This window comes from Orycteropus afer, unplaced genomic scaffold, assembly GCF_000298275.1.
Source record: "Orycteropus afer afer isolate SDZICR_OR568_19922 unplaced genomic scaffold, OryAfe1.0 scaffold00023, whole genome shotgun sequence".
In the NCBI taxonomy this organism is placed as follows: domain Eukaryota; kingdom Metazoa; phylum Chordata; class Mammalia; order Tubulidentata; family Orycteropodidae; genus Orycteropus; species Orycteropus afer.
This window is the reverse complement of record NW_006921610.1, coordinates 9,386,292-9,405,852: the sequence shown is the minus strand read 5'-3', so window position 1 is coordinate 9,405,852 and position 19,561 is coordinate 9,386,292. Positions and strand designations below refer to the sequence as shown.

The 19,561-nt window shown below is 40.9% G+C and overlaps 1 protein-coding gene across 1 annotated transcript in view; it reads left to right on the top strand.

The window, feature by feature from the left end:
* KIF5C (kinesin family member 5C) overlaps nucleotides 1-19,561 on the top strand; it is a 213,192-nt gene that overhangs the window by 93,116 nt on the left and 100,515 nt on the right. Inside the window, exons 4-8 of the mRNA XM_007934941.2 lie at nucleotides 9,390-9,494; nucleotides 13,568-13,616; nucleotides 13,890-13,945; nucleotides 14,668-14,755; nucleotides 16,864-16,988. Coding sequence (XP_007933132.1) covers nucleotides 9,390-9,494; nucleotides 13,568-13,616; nucleotides 13,890-13,945; nucleotides 14,668-14,755; nucleotides 16,864-16,988 — 423 coding nt within the window. The remainder of the gene's footprint in view (nucleotides 1-9,389; nucleotides 9,495-13,567; nucleotides 13,617-13,889; nucleotides 13,946-14,667; nucleotides 14,756-16,863; nucleotides 16,989-19,561) is intronic.

Below are 19,561 nucleotides of genomic sequence, written 5' to 3'. Positions count from 1 at the left end.
CCACAAACTAAATAGTGGTATGAGTATCCTTATGCACTCCAGCCCCAATGTATCTGAGGAAGCCTATTACGAAAATCGTTCACCCTTAGATGGGCCTCCGGGAGGGGAGGGCAAGTCCTCTTAGCATAAATAAGAATCTGTAGGTCAAATAAAAGAAGTTGGCTTGTAGGCCAGACTCAGCCTACAGACATATTTTTGTTTGGCCCACACAGTGATTTTTTTCTTTCTTTCTTTCTTTTTTTTTTTTTTAAACTGCAGGCGACTTTAAAAATGGGATGATTTGACACAGTTCTAATTTTTCCAAATTCGGTTGAAAATTATGAAAGTCTAGCAACACTGGGTGAATTTCACCATAATATAAAATGCCATCTTCACTAGAGCAGGGATCTTCATTGTCTTGTTCAGGTGAACAATTTTTATTTTTATTTACATTTCTATTTTATTCACATTTCTACTGCCTAGAACAATGGCAGTCCCAAAAAGGGACTTGAAAAAAATACTTGTTAAAATGGTCCCTTGTGGTGGTCAAGGGTGTCCCATGTGAGGGGCTGGGCTCTACAGGGTACCCTAGTTCATTCTGTGCCTATGGTGAATGAATATGAACTTATAGTCAGCACCTTCTTCATTAACTTATCTATCTGGCTCTTGTGGAGTTCCTGGGTGGTGCAAATGATTAAGCAATAGGCTACCAACAAAAAGGGTGATGGTTTGAACCCACCCAGAGGCTCCTCACAAGACAGGCCCAGGCAGATGATCTGTTTCTAAAAGGTCACAGACTTGAAAACCTTCTGGAGCACACTTCCACTCTGTAATGCATGGGGTCACCATGAGTCAGAATCGACTCTGTGACACTTGGTTTAGTCTTAGTTTTTGGTAGGGTCTTGAGGGTGTGACCTCATCTCAAATTGCTAGCCTTGGATCTCTGCAATATCAGGGTATGGCCTCCAGACAAGGCATGTCTGCCAGTGAAATTGGCCCCTTTTATCTCCTTTGGTGGTGTAGTGCTTAAAGTATTTGGTTGCTAACCAACAGGTTGTCGGTTCAAATCTAACAGCTGGTCCATGGGAGAAAGGCAGTCTGCTTCTGTAAAGATTTACAGCCTTGGAAATCCTGTGGGAGTAGTTCTACTCTGCCCTATAGGTTTGCTATGAGTTGGAATCAATTTGATGGCAGTGAGGTTTGGTTTGTCATTCTTTTTACCCTGACTCTCTAAGGCCTTCAGGGCTGGATAGTTCTTCTGAAGGCTGGGCCCACCTGACAGGGAAGAGAGGTGGATACAGTGGTTAGTATAAGAAACTGCACTGAGGAAGTTTGGGGAGTTCAGCTTACAAGCAACAGGGTGAGATGAATCTTTAATCCTTCAAGTTTAGGTTTTTTCATTTACGGTAAACCTCCTGGGACTCTCACTGAGGCAGCTGCTGCAGAATTGGTTTAGCTTAGGAATCATTCCTATTGAGGAGGAGATTGCAAAGGCAGGAGGCTAAAGTCCTCGGGGCTATGATGTTCTGCTCTCACTGATTTCAAGTGTGGATTACAGCTCTGAGGGCTCTCATTTCTGTTGTGTTGATGCACTTTCACCCATTTTCTGAAGACAAAGTGGTTCAGAGAGGTACAGATTAGAGGGAGCCCAAGGTTTACTAGGTTTACTTGCTGCTGCTTCTTGGCTGAGCAGGGCTACTCCCCACCACATCTTCTCTGCATCTCACATTCCACAGCCACACCTTGAAGATGTAGGCACTTTGTCCCTGGTTCTGCTCCCAGCCCTCTTTGTTACTGAACCTCAGACCCTTGACCTTCTAAATTCTAGAAAAATTGCAGTTACAGATTTCCTGAGTGCTACCCATTCCAGTAGCTGTGGCGGGGGGGACCTCCTTTATAGGTTATATAAATGCATATCAGTGAAAGCTGGTGACTCAGGAATCAGTCTGTAGGTATTTGGGAAATTACTAAACTATATACTGGGGAAAAAAAAAAAAAACCCAAAACTTAGGAAGTGCTTCCTGAGTGATCTTTTTAGCTTTGAGACTAATTCATCTTTGTGAAATAAAAGGTATTTGCTAAATGTCAGAAATTTAAACTATCAAGAGAGAGATTTCTTCCCAAAGTAACATCTTATTATTTTATTTTTTTGAAAATGGAGGTAGAAGAGCGCAAAGAGCTAGAATAGCTCTTTAGAACTGAAATTGTAAAATATTTGTTAAATTAGAGTACCTTAAGCTCTCTGTCTACCACTTGTCTGTCAGTTGGTCGTACTGTGGTAGCTTGCAAGGTGCTATAGTGCTGGAGGCTATGATGCCAGCATTTCAAATACCATCAGGATCACCCATGGAAGACAAACTTTAGCAGACTTCTCTCACTAAGAAAGATCTAATGATTTACTTCTCAAAATTAGCCACTGAAAATGCTATGGATCTCGATAGAATATTGTCTGAGATAGTGCTGGAAGATGAGCCCCCTAGATTAGGAGTCACTCAAAATGCACAATGGCTGCAACAATAGGGTCAGACAAACCAATGATCCTGAGGGTGACTCAGGGCCAGACAACATCATGCTCTCTGGTACGCGGGGTCACCATGAGTCACAGCCGACTTGATGACTTCAAGCTACAACAACATGCCGTCTGTGCCTCAGGGTGTAAGCTCCTTGGTGCCTACAGCAGTACATCCACTCAAAGCAGATGTAATGGGAAATAGATTCTGCAGAGACCACACCTCCAGTTCTTTAAATTCTGTGGCATCATCATCCTTGTCAGTTTTAAAAGACTGACTGCAATGAGCTGTTTTTCTTTATTGTTACTTTTGAAGATCACAGATGATGCCTACAGTAAGAAGGGCTATTCCAGTCCTTTCCTAGTGCCACCCATGCCTCTCACTTATTCTGGTTTGTTCTGTAGGATAATGAGAGATTGGGAAAAAGTAAGGGGATATTTTAGAGGAAGATAGGCAAGGAGCTCTATGCTGCAGTCACAGAGACTTGTAGGGACCAAGAAATCCAGGACCCTGGAATGCAAGTAAATGGAAAAAAAGAAAAAACCTGCAGGGTTTGTAGCATCTGAAAGGAGGATTTTATGTATCTCGAATTATACATTGTGATCTTTCAAAGGCTTTAGGAGAAGGGGATATTAACTCCCTGAACGGACAGAGACACATTTTAAAGCTGTTTTTCATTTTAATCTCCCCATTTTCTTGTCTGACATACAGTGGAGATTCTATTACCTTCTATTGAGAGGAACAAACAGATAAGCCTACATAAAATTGGAAAGATTAGCTTCTCACGATGGAACATGTAAGGAAGATTTTCAGTTAAAAAAAAAGAAAGAATATGAAATGCTTAACAGTGTTGGTGTTAAGCTGATAGGATGCGGTAATACACAGAGCCCTGGACTTGTGAAGTCCAAGCTCATGGGGGAAGTCTGCTGGAGGTGCTGGCTGCAGTGCAGAAAGAGGAGGCTTTCTTCTTGTTCAGTGTGTTTTTCTGGGAAGGACTTCTTGTGACTTTCTTCAGCAAACAGATATAGATGGAGAGAGACACCTGGGGCTGTCCTGAATAGTGCAGGCTTCACGGTGCCTGGGTCAAGGCCACCCAGTGATTTTTAATGAGCCCATCTGAGTGCACTGGTGCTCATGCTATCCAGTCTGGCTCCCTGCTATCCAGTCTTAAGTGTTTCAGGAAATTCTGTCCTGCTTAGGAGGTCAAGGAGGCCATTGGGGCTGGAACAAAGAGATTCTTGTTAAGTGGCAAATGGCCTGGGTCTTGTTTCTTCTTTCATAGTGCTCCTAGAAGGTCAGATTCAGAAATGGGAAAAGTTTTTTGGAGAGAACTATACAGGATCCAAGGGGCTCACTGGTGGTACAGTTGTTAAAGCATCTGGCTGCTAATCAAAAAGGTTGGGAGTTCAAATCTACCAGCCACTCTGCAGGACAAAGACGAGGGAGTCTACTTCCATAAAGATTTACAGGCTTGGAAACCCTATTGGGGAGTTATATTCTGTCCTATAGGTTGTTATGAGTTAGAATTGACTCAATGGCAGTGGGTGGGTATATAGGATCCAGCCATAAAAATATTTTTCCTTTTCTCTTTTCTGGGAGAAACACGATGATGAAATGATACATTTCTTTGCTACTCAAGTCCATCCCTGAACCTCCAGTCAAATTAAATTTTTTCTCAATAGGCGTTGCTCTTTCACAGCTCCTATAACTTTGTTTTGTTACTCCCATCTCATCTCTCATACATCCTCTTGGCTATCTTTAAGCATATTTATCTCTCAAGGTTTGTGTTCTCAAGGATGCATGTCATATCAACCCAGTTGAACAGACTTTTCTGTCCTCTGAGTTTCTGTTGTTCTCTGCTTCTTTACCTCCTTTTGTTGCCTGAGCTGATCAGTGTGTGTGTGTGTATTTCATTTGCAAGACAATCAATATAGAAGCAGTGAAGACCTTTCATAATACCTCTCTCTCTGTGTCTCTTTGTCTCTTTCTGTTTCTCTGTGTGTCTCTCTCTCTCACACACACACACACACACACACTTGCCGATTATCTTGGCAGGCTCAGTTTACAGATCATAAGGACTAGATCAAGCACTAAGGTCCTAAACTGTGGTAGATTTGGGTATCACTTCTATCACCATAGGACGTGTTATCATGCCTTCTCAATGGTCACTTCCTTCTCATGTGATTTTGAGGTGGGGGCTTCAGGAACACCTATGCCTACTTCTGCCTTGGTCCTTACCCTGGCAAAGAGCAAACAAAGGGATGCCAATACTTGTATAAGCCAAGAATCAATTGGAAGATAAATGTGTTGAAAAGGAAGACATCAAGGGAGGCAGATTCAGAGTCAATTAGAAATGATTTTTGGATTATCAATCATTCCTCTCTACAAAGGAGAAGCTAAAGGACTATCATGAATTATTAAAGAGCTTTGAAGGGTGTAGATGGGTGAGAGTTTTCCAATTTGACCAGACAGAGATCTGTGTTTTCACCACAAGTAGTATTTCTGCCAACAATTTCCACAGTCGAGAGCACATGATGACCACTCTCTGACTTGTTATATATTTATGACAGCCTATACAGTTAAAAAATTCCCGGTGCTATTATCATATGATACATATTAATGGTATGAGGTAGAAATGTGTTTTCAAACTCTTTAGGACAAATAAGTTCCTAGTTAATGAGAACTTGCTGTGAGCTGAATAATATAACATTTAATGTATCACTAAGTACTTTATATATGCTATTTAATTTTAATTCCACAATAATTCTATGCGGTAGATACTGCTGTGTTGTACTAAGTATCATATGCATGGGAGCAGGGAGAATACATACGTACCAGCTGTGGTGCAGTGAGTTACTTGGTCTGGCTCTTCTAGCCATGGTTTTTGTGGCACCCACCAGATGACTGGGTGGAACTATACAAATAGGAGGTGCTTGTGGCTCACCAAGGGGATTGGATAGCTTGTTAATAATGTAAATAAAGTACATGGAACCCTTGTGGAGGTAGGACCATGGAAATAAGGTATATGGAACCATAATGTGGGGATTGGTCAGTTTTGTCATCCTGTTAGGGTTAAAATGAGCCAGAAGCAGAATGGGGGATCTCATTGCAATCAAGAGGGAAGAGCAGGAAGTGGAGTGAAGCATGTCCTGGGACCCAAGATCCCTGTGCTGGACCTCCTTGGCAGAGAGTCAGCAGAGAGACAGCAGCAGCAATGGCAAGAGAACGAAGAGACCAGCATGAGACAGTGGTGGCATTGCTGGTCTACGGGGCAAGAAGGCTGAGTGCCTTTGGGCAGGAGGCCTGCTAGCAGAGTAGGATGCACTTGTTATTGTGATGCACTTGTTGTTGTTGTTATACACCATCCAGTTGTCTTCGACTCATAGCGACCCCTCCTTGGGTTTCCGAGGCAGTATCACTACAGTAGATTGCCCCATCTTCCTTCTGAGGAGTGGCTGGTGGGTTTGAACTGCCAGCCTTCTGGTTAGCAGTCAAGTGCCTTAGGCACTACGTCACCAGAGCTCCCCTAGGATACACTTAGGTGCCACTAAAGGCAGAGCTAAAAGAGCTTGGTAACACTTATCTGAGCAGGGCAGAAGCCAGGACAAGAGGCTATGGGCCAAAGAGAGGTGTGCTTGAGGGCCGAAAGGAGCCAGTCCTGATGGAAGAATTGTATCCTGAATACCTTCCTGAATATAAATTATAACCTGTTACTTCCCTAATAAATCCCATAATTGTGAGAATTGTCTGTGTGTTTTGTGCGGCCATTACAATGAATTATCAAACCCAGCAGAGAAGTGAGTGCCATGAGAGATTTGCATTTGAAGGAAGGATCTGAAGAGGAAAAAAGAATGACTGTTGGCTTTTTGAATTTCAAGCAAGCAGTTTGGCTTTGGGAGCATCAGGCAGAAAAAGTCACAGCCCATGCGAGAAACTCCTTCCAGGACTGGAAATTAAAAGAAGCCAGTGAGTAGATGACCTTGTATGCTGCTCGCTTGTGACCACTTGGGTCGACTTGGTAGGTGGAAGTGAGGGAAGTGCAGCAATGAAGAAACGGGCTGAGTTTGGCACCCACTGACATAGCTCAGGGAGGCTAGGGATGAGAGAAGAAGGGTTGGTTGGTCTGAAGTCCATGGAGTTGTGTGGACTCTTGAGCCTATGGGCATTGAACTAATCCTTGGGGGCTAGGGATGAGATAGAGACAAGGGGCTGGCTGGTCTGAAGTGCAGGGAAGAGTGTGAACTCCCACGCTGCAACTGGTATTCCTGACCTAGCTTGGATGGCTAGGACTGAGCTGACTAGAACCTGACCATATGAAGAGAAAGATGTTTGACACTGTGATATAAATTGCTGCAATCAGCTAACTTGCTCTGGACTGGACTTTACTTATGGATGCAGATGCTCAAAGTTCCAAAGGAGGAACAGAAGATTCTTCAGAGAAAAAGGAACATGATTGTCTCCTCAAAGTTCTGGTTTGATAAGGATGGGCAGTTTAGAGATTGGATATTTAAAATAAGGGGAGATAAATGCACGAAGTAGCCAGTTTACACACTTTCATGGGTGTGCTTATACTTAAACTGATTGTGAAGGGTAAGTTAATCTTTGAAGAATGAAAGGGACAATGGCTAAAAGAGCCAGGGGGTGACCTGTAGTGCACTAAATAACTTGGTCTGGCTCTTCTAGCCACGGTCTTTGTGGTGCCCATCAGATGACTGGGTGGAACTACACAAATATGAAGTGCTTGTGGTCCAAGGGGATTGGATAGCTTATTAATAATGTAAATAAGGTACATGGAACCCTTGTAGGGGTGGGACCATAGAAATAAGTTGTTTTGAACCATAATATGGGGATTGATCAGTTTTGTCATCCTGTTAGGCTTAAAATGAGACTTCCCCAGGGGTGGGAGAGTAAGGGAGGGAACACTACAAGAATGAAAAAAGAAATAAATTTGTTGTTGTTGTTGTTAAGTGCCGTCGAGTCGTTTCCGACTCATAGTGACCCAATGCACAGCAGAACGAAACACTGCCCGATCCCGCGCCAGCCCCACAATCCATGAAATAAATTTAGAATGGGTGATCTCACTGTCCTCAAGAAAGAAGAGCTGGAGGTGGGGTAGAGTGTGGCCTGGGACCTAAGCTCCCTATGCTGGATCTCCTTGGCAAAGAGACTGGCAGAGAGATAGTGGAAAGATGGTGGCAGCAGTGTCAGCAGAACCGAGAGACCAGCACAAGACTGTGGCTGGCTTGCTGACCTACGGAGTAAGACAGCTGAATGCCTTTGGGCAACAAGCTTGCTGGTGGAGTGGGGTGCACTTAGGTGCCCCTATTGGCAGAGCTAAAAGAGATTTTTAACACTTGCCCAGCCAGGACAGAGACCAGCAGAGAGGCCAAGTGCCTGATGGCATGGCTGAGGGGAGGCTGTCCTGATTGAAGAACTGTATCCTGAGCATGTTCCTGAACCTATATTGTAACCTGTTACTTCCCCAATAAACTCCATAACTGTGAGTGTCGTCTGTGTGCTCTGTGTGGCCATTGCAATGAATTATTAAACCCATCAGAGAAGTAGTGAGTGCCATAGGAGGGACGGTTGGAGCCCGAACTGGTAAAAGGCTGTAGGGTAGTGGCATGTCTGGCTGCATAGGAATAAACCTTGGGCTGCTGATGGTGATTGTCTCTCCCCCTTGTAAAGTTAGAGGAGGTCAGAGGATGCCCTTTTTGGACCAGTCATCCCTGCCTTTAGGAGATATACAGTCTGACTAAAACACAGAATAAAAACACATAAAGTAATTTAAGATTCTTAAAGATGAGAGTGTGCCAAAGAGTACCTGTTTTCCCAAATAACTTTGCTAGAGGGCAGATGAATCTGAAGTCAGTCTTTTTCTTGGTTTTAATAGAGTTTCAGGCTAGGAATCAGATGTGAGGAGGTGGGTTAATAATGTCAAGTTGTCAAGTTGTGGCTGGTATTTAGGGCTAGGGTTCACCTGAGTTCTTGCTTTTGGTAACTCAAATGTTGGTTTGAAACTCAAATTTCTAGAGAGGTACCGTGTGATGAACCCCTAAAGGAAAAAGGGGATTTAATTGAGGAAAAGAAAAGGGATCTCTCAGGGAGTAGACAAATTTGGAACAAGCATATGAGTCAAAATTTTAAAGTTTGTTGGACATCCCTGGAGGACTGAAGAGGAAACTGTGTTTTGTACTTTTCTTCCCATTCCTTTTGCTCTTAGAGTTTTGTAACATTTAAAAGGTGTGGAAGATTTTCCAGACATATAGTTGCCAACTATCACTTCAGACTTGTAGACTGTCTGTCTTCAGATGGATTCTTTAACACACATATAGTAGAACTTACGTTCTCATTTGAGTGTGGCCTGAAAGGAAGACTCATTGGAAGTTGTACACTTACGTCAATGCTCAGGCTATTGCTTTAAATACTTTTGGAACTTCTCCTTAGGAATTGCTTTCAGATCAATCTTTTTGAATGTCTTCCGAAGTGGCAAATTGGGGTCATAGAAATATATTTACCCCCTAGGTAAAATGAATGTTGTTGTTGTTATTATGTGCCATCGAGTCAGCCCTGACTCATAGCGACCCCTCCTTGGGTTCCCGAGGTGGTATCACTACAGAAGTTGATTGCCCAACTTTCCTTCTGAGGAGTGGCTGGTGGGTTTGAACTGCCAGCCTTCTGGTTAGCAGTCAAGTGCCTTAGACACTATGCTACCAGAGCTCCTAGGTAAAATGAATAGAAGTTGAAAAAGAATAAGAGAATATTTAAAAAGTAGATATGTTAAAAACAATTGAAAATTATTTGGAGCCATTCATCTGGGAATTACAGGTTTTAAAAAGAAACTGATACAACAGATTTTTTTGATTGGATTGTGTTTGTGTTTGTATTTTCTGGTCATAGGGGAAGCTGCATGACCCTCAACTTATGGGAATTATCCCAAGGATCGCGCATGACATCTTTGATCATATCTATTCTATGGATGAAAACCTGGAATTTCATATCAAGGTAAGATGGAATCCCAACAGAAGAAGCAGCCAAAAATAATGTTTCTTAGACTTACCTTCTTTAAGTAGCTATAAAAGATGATCTTAGGGAATTTAAGCAACATCCCTGTAGCAAAGAAAGTGATATTTATTATTTAATGACTTTGATTTTTAGAAACAAGTTTAGGATTATTGGCTTGAAATATTGGGATAACTAAAGTGAAAACTCTCATTTAAGATGAGATCATCTTGTTAGTTGCCTGAATTGTACCCTTAACCTTGTGGATTTCTGTAGCTATGACTGGAATGTGTCCATGTTTGGATTAGGATAATGTTTCCCAAAGTGTGTTCCATAGAACATAGTTCCTCTTGTTTATAGGTGGGATATCAGAGATAAAAGGTTCTATGGCTGAGTAAGTTGGAAAACTGCTTTCTTGAACAATAGGAAATTTTCAGAAGCTTTAATGTGCTATTGTACAATTCAACTATCTAAACAGACATGGACTATATTTCATTTCTCAGCTTTATGTGACTGTGGACACATTTTTTTCCCTCAAAGTATGACATGGTAGTCTGAGGAGCATGTTCTGGAAGTGTTGAAGAAGAGAATGCTTCTCATTCTTCTTCTTCTCATTCTATTTTCATTTTTGTTGCTTTTTATTTTTATTACCACAACCTCTGTCCTGGCTTAAATTTGAACGGAAAGAGTGATTTTAATTTTCTTACTGCAGTTGTTAAGTCATAAAATTTGGCATTAGAGGTATATTCATTGGAATGTCTTTGTTTGTGACAGAAAGCCATTTATTTAAGGAAAGAGAGGAAGCTGTTCAAAGATACAGAACTTGATGGCAGGTTTTGGGGAAGAGTGGGGGGATGTGGAGATTTAGGAAATCCAGTCCTCGCTTTTATTTTCTTAACTTTTTAAAAATTTGAGATATAATTCACATACCATAAAATTTGTCCTTTTAAAGTATATGATGCAGTGGTATTTAGTGTATTTAAAAAGTTGTACAGCCATGACCATTATTTAATTCCAAAACATTTTCATCATCTTAAAAAGAAACCCATAGCCATTACAGTCACTGCTTTTTTGCCTTCTTGTTTTATTCCTTCTCTTGCCCCAGACTATCTTTCTCTTATTTGGAGAAAAGTGGAAGCTCTTGCCCCAAATTATTTTCTTTCCATTTCCAAATGCCTTAGGGAAAGGTCTTGTTGTCCTAGCTGGCATTTGGTGTTCATCCCTGGTCTGGTCCTGGCAGCTGTGACCCAGGAGAGAGTGTTGACAATGGGATAGAGTAAAGCAGGGGACATGGAGCTGAGCATATCAGCCAAGAGTTATCCCTTTTGGCTGGGACCTTAGTCCATTTGTTGTTGTTTTTGTTATGTGCCATTGAGTTGAATCTGACTCATAGCGACCCCTCCTTGGGTTTCTGAGGTGGTATCTCTACAGAAGTAGATTGCCCAACCTTCCTTCTGAGAAGTAGCTGGTGGGTTTGAACCTCCAGCCTTCTGGTTAGCAGTCAAGTGCCTTAGACACTATGCTAACAGAACTCCCATTAGGCCCTTCATTTTAGAAATAAGGAAGCTGAAGTTCATGGAAGTAGAATTAGATGGCCAAACTTATATACCAAGTTATTGCCAGAGGTGCAAATAGACCCTAGATCTTCCCACCACCCCCACATGCAGGACATTTTCCATTCTATTATCCTTCCTCCCTTATTTCTGCTCTGTACCTTTCCTAAATTACATAAAAACAAGGCAACAACTGTTTCCGCAATTGTAAATTACATCTGGAAAAATCCCCTTTCCTTACAGTTCCCTTTGTTGATTGAAGCCTGATTCTACTTCTTGCCAGGATTTTTATATCTTAGGCTACAGAAGCTGATCGCTTTGATGGGATCAAGATTTAGGAGCTTAGTGCATCTTTAAGGCTGTTTGCATTTAAATACTTTAAACTACTGCAGAGTTCTTATGTGGTAATCCTGGAGTAAGATGTTAAACCAATTACTGTCCTCAAAATAGTGTCTTGTATCAGAATCTTATTAAGATAAAAACAGCCCTAGCATAACAGGGGGAAAAAATACCACCTTCTAAGTCTCTAGGGCTGATTTTAACAGTCTACTCCTGTTATGCACTGTAATTATGTTCACATATTTCATAAATAATAATGGTTAAGTGGGTAAGTTAGCTGTTGACTATTCTGTGTTTTGAATTGAGTAGTGACAGGCTTAATCAAGATGAAGTCAACACTGAAAACCTGTCCTATAGGGGTTTTAGAACATTATTTCTGAATATGTTTTTTTCTTAATACCAAACAATACCTTGCTTCCACCTGGTCTCATAAATAATTTGAAAGGACAAAACAAAACAAAAATTCAACAAAATAACCAACATCTGCTGTGGTAAAAAGAAGTTCATAAATCAGAATTCTCTTTTTACTTAATGGGGACAGGATTCTAATTGCCCAGTTTGTTAAATATCATAGTTCATGATTGCTTTGTAGCTGCAATGAATTTTTTCTGTAATCTATGAAAATAAGCCCACATGTTTGAAATCTCAAAGTTAACAGAAAAGTCTTAATGAAAATCAAGCCAAGGTTGAGTTGGTTGCAGGAAGGGCCTAGTTAGAGATGTCTAGGAGCTCTGGTAGCATAGTGGCTAAGGCACTTGACTGCTAACCAGAAGGCTGGCGGTTCAAACCCACCAGCCACTCCTCGGAAGGAAGGTTGGGCAATCCTACTTCCGTAGTGATACTGCCTCGGAAACCCAAGGAGGGGTCGCTATGAGTCAGAGCTGACTCGACGGCACATAACAACAACAACAACAAAGGATTGGACCTCTAACCTGTAAGGGTTCAGGCAATGGGAAGAAGTATTCAACAGGTAGCAATGTGAGTGAATATAAACAGAGTGGCAGTGAGTCTTCTTACAAGCATTCAGGTAGGGGTCCACACTTCCCTCTACCTAGCAGTGGGATTGGGATTGGTCCACAGCTTCAATGTGGGGCAAGGTTTCATATCCCAGCTTTATAATTTGACAACTCTTCTCTTTTTGGTTCATTCCTTTATTTAGATTCCAGAAAAACTTACGTAGATGAGGGAGAGAAAAGCTAATCTAGGAGGCAAATGGCAGATGTAGACAGAGTACAGAATTCTAGAGGGACTTTTTTTTTCACATCCTCCAATCTATTACCTTCATTTGACAGATGGTAAATTGAGACTTAAGGTCTCGGTTATGTGTGAATTAATTGCTCAACATCACATATCTAGTTAACAGTGACTCTCAAAGGTCAGCAGTCCTAAGAACCAACTGGGGAGTTGAAGAGCAGATTCTTAGGTCTCATTCTCTGAGATTCTTGATTTGATAGGACTGTAATAGAAGGTTCAGTGTTCTGCAATTTGAACATATGATGTAGATAATGCTGGTGCAGGTGGGCTGGGGTTGAGGTGTGGGAATAATTAATTAGAATGCTTCTTTTTCCTCTCACAGTCTGATTGCCTTTCGTTAAATTGCATTTCATTCAAATCCTTCCTGGATTCCTCAGACTTGGCCCCCATCACCAGTCCTCCCCCAGTTCTTTCTAAGCACTTACCCTTTCTCCTCTCCTTGCTTCCTTGCTTCCTTCATGTGAATGTTTAGAACATGCTCTCCCCTGGTCTGATGAAGCTGGGAGTATCATGCTTGAAGCAGTTGCACTGCGTTTTGACAATTACTTGCAAAGGATGTTTTATATTCTGGTTATTGTCGTACCCGGAAAGTTGCTTGGTACTTATTTGAGGTCTAGCCTAGAGTCCTCTTATAAGTGGCTTCCTAGCACGTGATGTGAACAACACCTAAACTGACATTATAGGCAACTGTGATACGTGGGGATCGAGGGTGGCTCACCGTTGGGCAGGGAGGCACAGAGCAAGCAGACGAATCAGAAGCGGGAGGAGTATAGTAGAATCAGGCTAGAACTCTGCACTCCAAGATTCTCTGTCTCTTTACTTTGTATCCTCTCTTAGCTATGCATGACAGATGCTTTTATGTAAGTCCTAATAATGTTTTTAAAATACAGTATGGCATTTCTGTTTCAAACTCAATTTGTTTTTAACCAGGTTTCCTATTTTGAGATCTACTTGGACAAAATAAGGGACTTACTCGATGGTGAGTAACCTTGATGCTTGTCCTTTATTTGTTCTGTAACTAAAATCCAGAGAGATTGAAATGATTTATAGCACTTCTGCTTAAGGAATTAATGAAAATTTATAGAGATGTTCTATTGGTTCAGGTTGCATGCTTTTTCTCAGCAAGGCTTAAACTTGCATATTGCAAAGACTTAAACTTGCCTATCTTCTGTAACAACTTCTGTTTTTCCTCCGATATAGGGTCTTTAACTTTTCTTTTCTTCTTTGCATGTCATCATTATCATCCCTATAGTGTCCAAGACAAACTTGGCTGTTCATGAAGATAAAAACAGAGTCCCATATGTTAAGGTATGAGGAAGACTTGATTGGTGATGCAATTAATTTCTCTCCACTCACCTTCATAATTATTACATAAGATGCCCAGAATATTATCTGTAAAGGGCATATAGCTATTTAACCATGCCTTATATTTAATATTCATCTGGTTAAAAAAAATAGACCTTTAATCTCTTCAATTTTATCTGTCTTTTATGTATTTTATCACAAATGTCTATGTACATAAGAACTGCAGAAGAGAACATGTTTAATATTCACATTTAAAGAGGCTTTGGTATTGAGTAGCAGTGGTTTATATTTTGCAGTTAGGGAAAATCTTTCATAGCATTATGCCTAGAACTTCAAAGTCTCTAAACCTGGTGCCTAAAATGTTAAATAAATAAAGATGGAGGCCAAAGCCAAACTTTTCCATTTCTTCTTCTTCCATTGATTTTCTTCTTTTATTTTCCTGTATTCACTGCTGTTGAGTGTGAATATGTACTCAAAAATCTAAGAAAATCAGGCATGTATTTTATAATTTACTTTTGGTTTTCTAGGATTTACTCAAACTTTTCTTTAATGTAGAATGCAAGCCCTAGACAAGGAGGAAAAGTTCCTGGCTCTACATGTCAGCCTTGCTATTTATCTGCTCCTCTAGAAGAGAAATGCGAAAATGTTTAGCTGTTTTAAAATATTACTGCTGTTCAGTTTTTTTTTTTTTTTTTTTTAATGGTAAACCTGTGGACTCTTCCCAGGGGTGCACTGAACGGTTTGTGTCAAGCCCCGAAGAGGTCATGGATGTTATAGATGAAGGAAAAGCAAACCGACACGTAGCCGTAACAAGTAAGCATGGTGGTGGGGTGCTTCCCTGTCACTTAGGTTAAAAATGTCTGCTTACCAACCGGGGGGGCAGGCAGTGAGGCAGAGATGAAACAGTGGATGAACAAGCAGTTGGAAAAGCAGTGGCTCTGACAGAAGCATGAGGGGGTGTGCTGTAGGAGTCTGTCCAGGAGATCACGGGAAACTGCCTTATCTCCAGAGAGTTCTCTGAGGTCTGAGAAGTATTGCATGAGACTTATTGGACCTTGATGACATCCTAACCCTGAAATTGGGAAAATAAACAAAACCTTCCAACAAAAGGGGGAAAAAAACTTCTAAATTTATTTATTTTAGCCATGCTATTGTTTAATTTTTTTTTTTTTTAAATCCAAACCTGCAAATTCTATATGGTAGTCGTACATGTCAAAAGGAACCATGTTAGATTTTTGCCTTCTGTATAAAAGGAAAAGGCAGGCAAAGAAAACTCAGAAAGCAGATCTGGGAGTTTTATCATGAACTTTTAGATGTTGTGCTAATTACCAAACCAAAACCAAGCCCACTGCCATCAAGTTGACTCTGACTCATAGTGACCCTATAGGACCAAGCAGAACTGCCTCATAAGATTTCCAGGGTTGTAAAACTTTACAGAAGCAGATTGCCTCATCTTTCCCCTGCACAGTGGCAGGTGGGTTCTAGCCACTGACCTTTTGGTTAGCAGTCCAATGCCCTAGCCACTCTGCCACCAGAGACCCTTTATGCTAATTAGAGGTACATTCACATCAGTTCCTTTACCCCTTGTGGTTCCTTCCTAAGCATGCACGTCACATCTCAGGGAAGCAGATCATATGTTAGGGCAGAAGAAAGTCCATGAGAAGATTGGGATTTTCTGTCTTTTCCAGAGGTGTGTGGACAAATGAGTTTATAGGAAGAGGAGGAGCTGAAGGAACTAAAGAAAGCTTGAAGGAGAGAAAAAATTGGGGATGGGATATGGATAATGCAATATATTTTAACACATTCCAAGTGCTGTCCTTAAGAAAAAGGATCACCTGCTCTGTTTGGTCTGAATGGGGAGGACAATCTAGGATGTTGAAGCTATAGGGAGGCAGGTTTGACCGATTACAAAACTCTAATCCTTATAGCTGCCCCCAAGTAAAGACTGCTATACAGAGAGTTAGTCAGTTACCCATCATATTATAGAAGAGATTCTGGCATTGGCTGGCTGGCTGGTTTGTATTCTTTAAGTCTCTTCCAACCCAAGGTTGTATGAGTCTGTGATCCAGAACTGCAATTTTCAACCTTTACTCCAATAAATATATCAGATGGCATTCATATATGTGGCAAATTTATAGGTGAACCTGGACTTCTTTACAGTTCCTCTATGTCAGTTGAACTCCACTCCTTTCTTTCTGCTTAAAACACACACACACACACACACGTATATGAACATACATGCACATATGACAGAATGTAAGAGTGATATTCTTACAATAATAGCATTTCTCATTTATAAAAATGTTGTTTATTCTGTTTCTTAAACTATTATTGTTAGTTGTGGATTATTCATGGCATAGCTGACTGTTTGGGTCTAGAACATTACTATTTTTCTTACTCTGGTAAGGTGGTTTTAATAAATGAATGCCAGTGAGGGTTGAATGAGACAGCTTTTGGGGTCTCTTTCTGCCTGGAGGACAAGGTCCAGGGTCCAAAAACATTTTTATTTCCAGTACCCCATATAACGAAGGACATTTCATCTTTGAGAGCTTCTCTGTGTCCTCGCATGCATGAGGGGGTTAAATTGAGCCGGGGGGAATCCTATGAGCTTTTCAAGGTGAGGTTAGGCCTGAGTTGGGTCTTGCAGGATGGGGGTGGACTGAGCTAGAGAAATGGTTATCACCAACTTATGACTAATATTTTTAGGTAAATTTTTGTTCTACTTGGAGACATTTTGAATCTTTCATTTCTAGAACGAGCATCGGTTTTAGGAAGAAACAGTGGTCTCAGATAATGTTTAAAATTGGCTGAGCTTAAAAAAATGGAGCTATTGGACATGACTTATTTTGCTTTTTGGGTAAAGGGTTTGCTGCTTAAATTTCTGTGTTCTTTGTAGAATAGTAAACTCTCTTTCTTTTCAGACATGAATGAACACAGCTCTAGAAGTCACAGTATCTTCCTGATTAATATTAAACAAGAGAATGTAGAGACTGAAAAAAAACTCAGTGGGAAGCTTTATCTGGTTGATTTGGCTGGGAGCGAAAAGGTAATTGGTTCTTTATTTGTATTATCTCTAATTTTACCCTGTTATTTGCTTCAGTGTGCAATGGTATAATTTTTGTACCTTCCGATTCCATGGTTTTAAAGAGCTTTTAAAGTTTCTGATGTGCCAAGATGTTATTAAATTTAACCTTTGTTTTCCTGCTCTTTCTTTTCTGGTCCTGAATTCCCCTATTCATGTCACAGGCAAGAGCTTTGAATGCTAACTCTGATTTATGCCTAATAGGCTTTGGTGATGATGTTAGGCCAATGTTGTTCTGAACTTAACCTAGCAAAAGAAGCTGTGCAGATACAGGAGGAACAAAACTCGAGGAAAGGAAAGACCCTTGTGTTGTACCATTCTCAAGAAGGCCAGGAAAGGGCTTTGTCATTGGAATGTGATAGTCCTATTCTTGAAGGAGCCTTTTGCTGATAAAAGATCTGGAAACTGGGACACTCTTTGCATTTCCTGGTTCTCTTGGAAATAGGCATGGACTGACTATGTCTCATGTGAGTGACCTTGGCTCCTTAAGGCCAGCTGAGGCCAGTTGTCAATTTTTCAGTCGTACCTCTGATTGTTCTCTGGTTTATCAAGACTTTCTCTTTGGTATCTGTATCCATCACCTCCCAGGCACTGGCTCGGGTTATACTCCACTCCATATAATATATGCCTATCAGAATGTACAATCTATTCCCTACCAGTCCCACACCTGGCTGGGGGCACTAATTCCCCTCAGATGATATCACAGAGCAAGTCCATGCTCACAGTACCCTCTGGCCTCAATCATCATTAATATCATCTTGATTATCTCTGACAGGCTAGCTTTGAAGCTCAATCAGTCTCCTTAACTGTATTCCTCATTCTCACTTACTGTACCACATCCTCAGTTGCCTATATGCCATATTTGACCATGAAAATCCAAGTAAATAATGGCTACTTGCATTGTTCTCTTAAATGCTTTTGTAAAGCCATGAGCATAGAACATCTGGATATTCCTGGTTGAGACTCTAAAATTTCACTAGTATGGGCTTGTAACTTGATTTAAATAGAAAATCACCCAATGGGAATGATGGTACAGTATTTTTAGTTCTGCTGTTGTTAGTTTCTGTTGAGTTGGTTCCAATTCATGGCTCCCTTATGCACAACAGAAGAAACCATGCTCAGTTCTGTGCCATTTTCATGGTTGTTGGTATGTTTGGGTCCATTGTTTCAGATATTGTGTCAGTCCATTTCATCGAGGGTTTTCCTGATTCTCTATTTTATCAACCATGATGTCCTTCACCAGCAATTGGTCTTTCCTGATGTCATGTCCAAAGTTAGGGAACCAAAGTTTCTCCACCCTTGTTTCCAAGGAGCATTCTGTGTATTTCTTCTAAGACTAAATTGTTTGTTTTTCTGGTAGGCCACAGTACATTCAGTACTAGTTCTAGACTGACAATTAGCAATCAGGATTGGCTTTACTGACACATCAATTGCATGAATTGATGCAGAGACCCTGAGTGACCCCTTCATTCTTCCATGTTTGCCCTCTCTTTCCCTTTAGAGCCCAGAGATGGATATTGAGGGCCTATTTGCAGATAAAAAAGTGCTGGCAGTTCAGAGTGGAGGCCTGTCCTCTGCACCGTGTTGCTGGTTATTGCAAATGATGTTCATGAGGCATTTTAAAGTTGTGGTCCTTCACATAGTTCCTTTTGTTCACATCTATTTCTGTTTGCCTTGGATGTATCCACATAAACGTGTCAGTGTTATGTAGGAGAACAGAATGCAGGCATTGGTCCCTATCACCCCTAAATGGCCTTCTTCCCTTGGGCTGGCAATTTGACATCTCTGGAGCTCAGTTTCTTTGTCTGTAAAAGGAAGGCAATAGTACCTGTCTTGCATATTTCATGGAGTTAAGACACTTAAATCTGAAAGCACCTAGAAAAACACACAGTAAACAGACCGCTGTTATTTGTGACCCACCAGCTACATTGTTTCTCTGTCCTTAAGCATGGGTAACCACGTACATAATTCCAAGGAACTTAAGAATCTATCCCATTTGCAAAAATCTCCCCCAGGAAAGGCATTCATCTCTATCATTAGGAATTTCTCCTTTATATGTGATTGAAATCCATCTTTGTGCAGTTTAAAATAATTTCTCCTTTTCTTCAGAGAGCAGCTGCTCGCCAAGCATCGTTCAGCTAGTCAGCAGAGCTGTGAATCATGTTGAGTGCCCTCTTTTTTTCTAGCATCTGTAAACTGCTATATACCTAGAGCAAATGCTGTAAATATGAAATCACCAGTAATAACAAGCAGAGGAAGAACTGTGGTCCCTCTGGCTGCAGAAGAAATAAGACAAATTCACAGTGTAAAACATGTTTTCTTGACTTTCATGCCTCTTCAGATTTTTTGCTTTTTGAGTAATTATTACTTTTTTTTTTTCAACTATAAGAATGTCTTAGATACCCTGTGCTATCATAACAGGAATACCACAAAATCTCACAATTCTGGTATAAATAGACTACCAAGCATAATTCAAAATGCACCAACAGCAGAAGAGAAGCCAGATGATTGGGACCTTCTAAAAATTAAATGTTTAT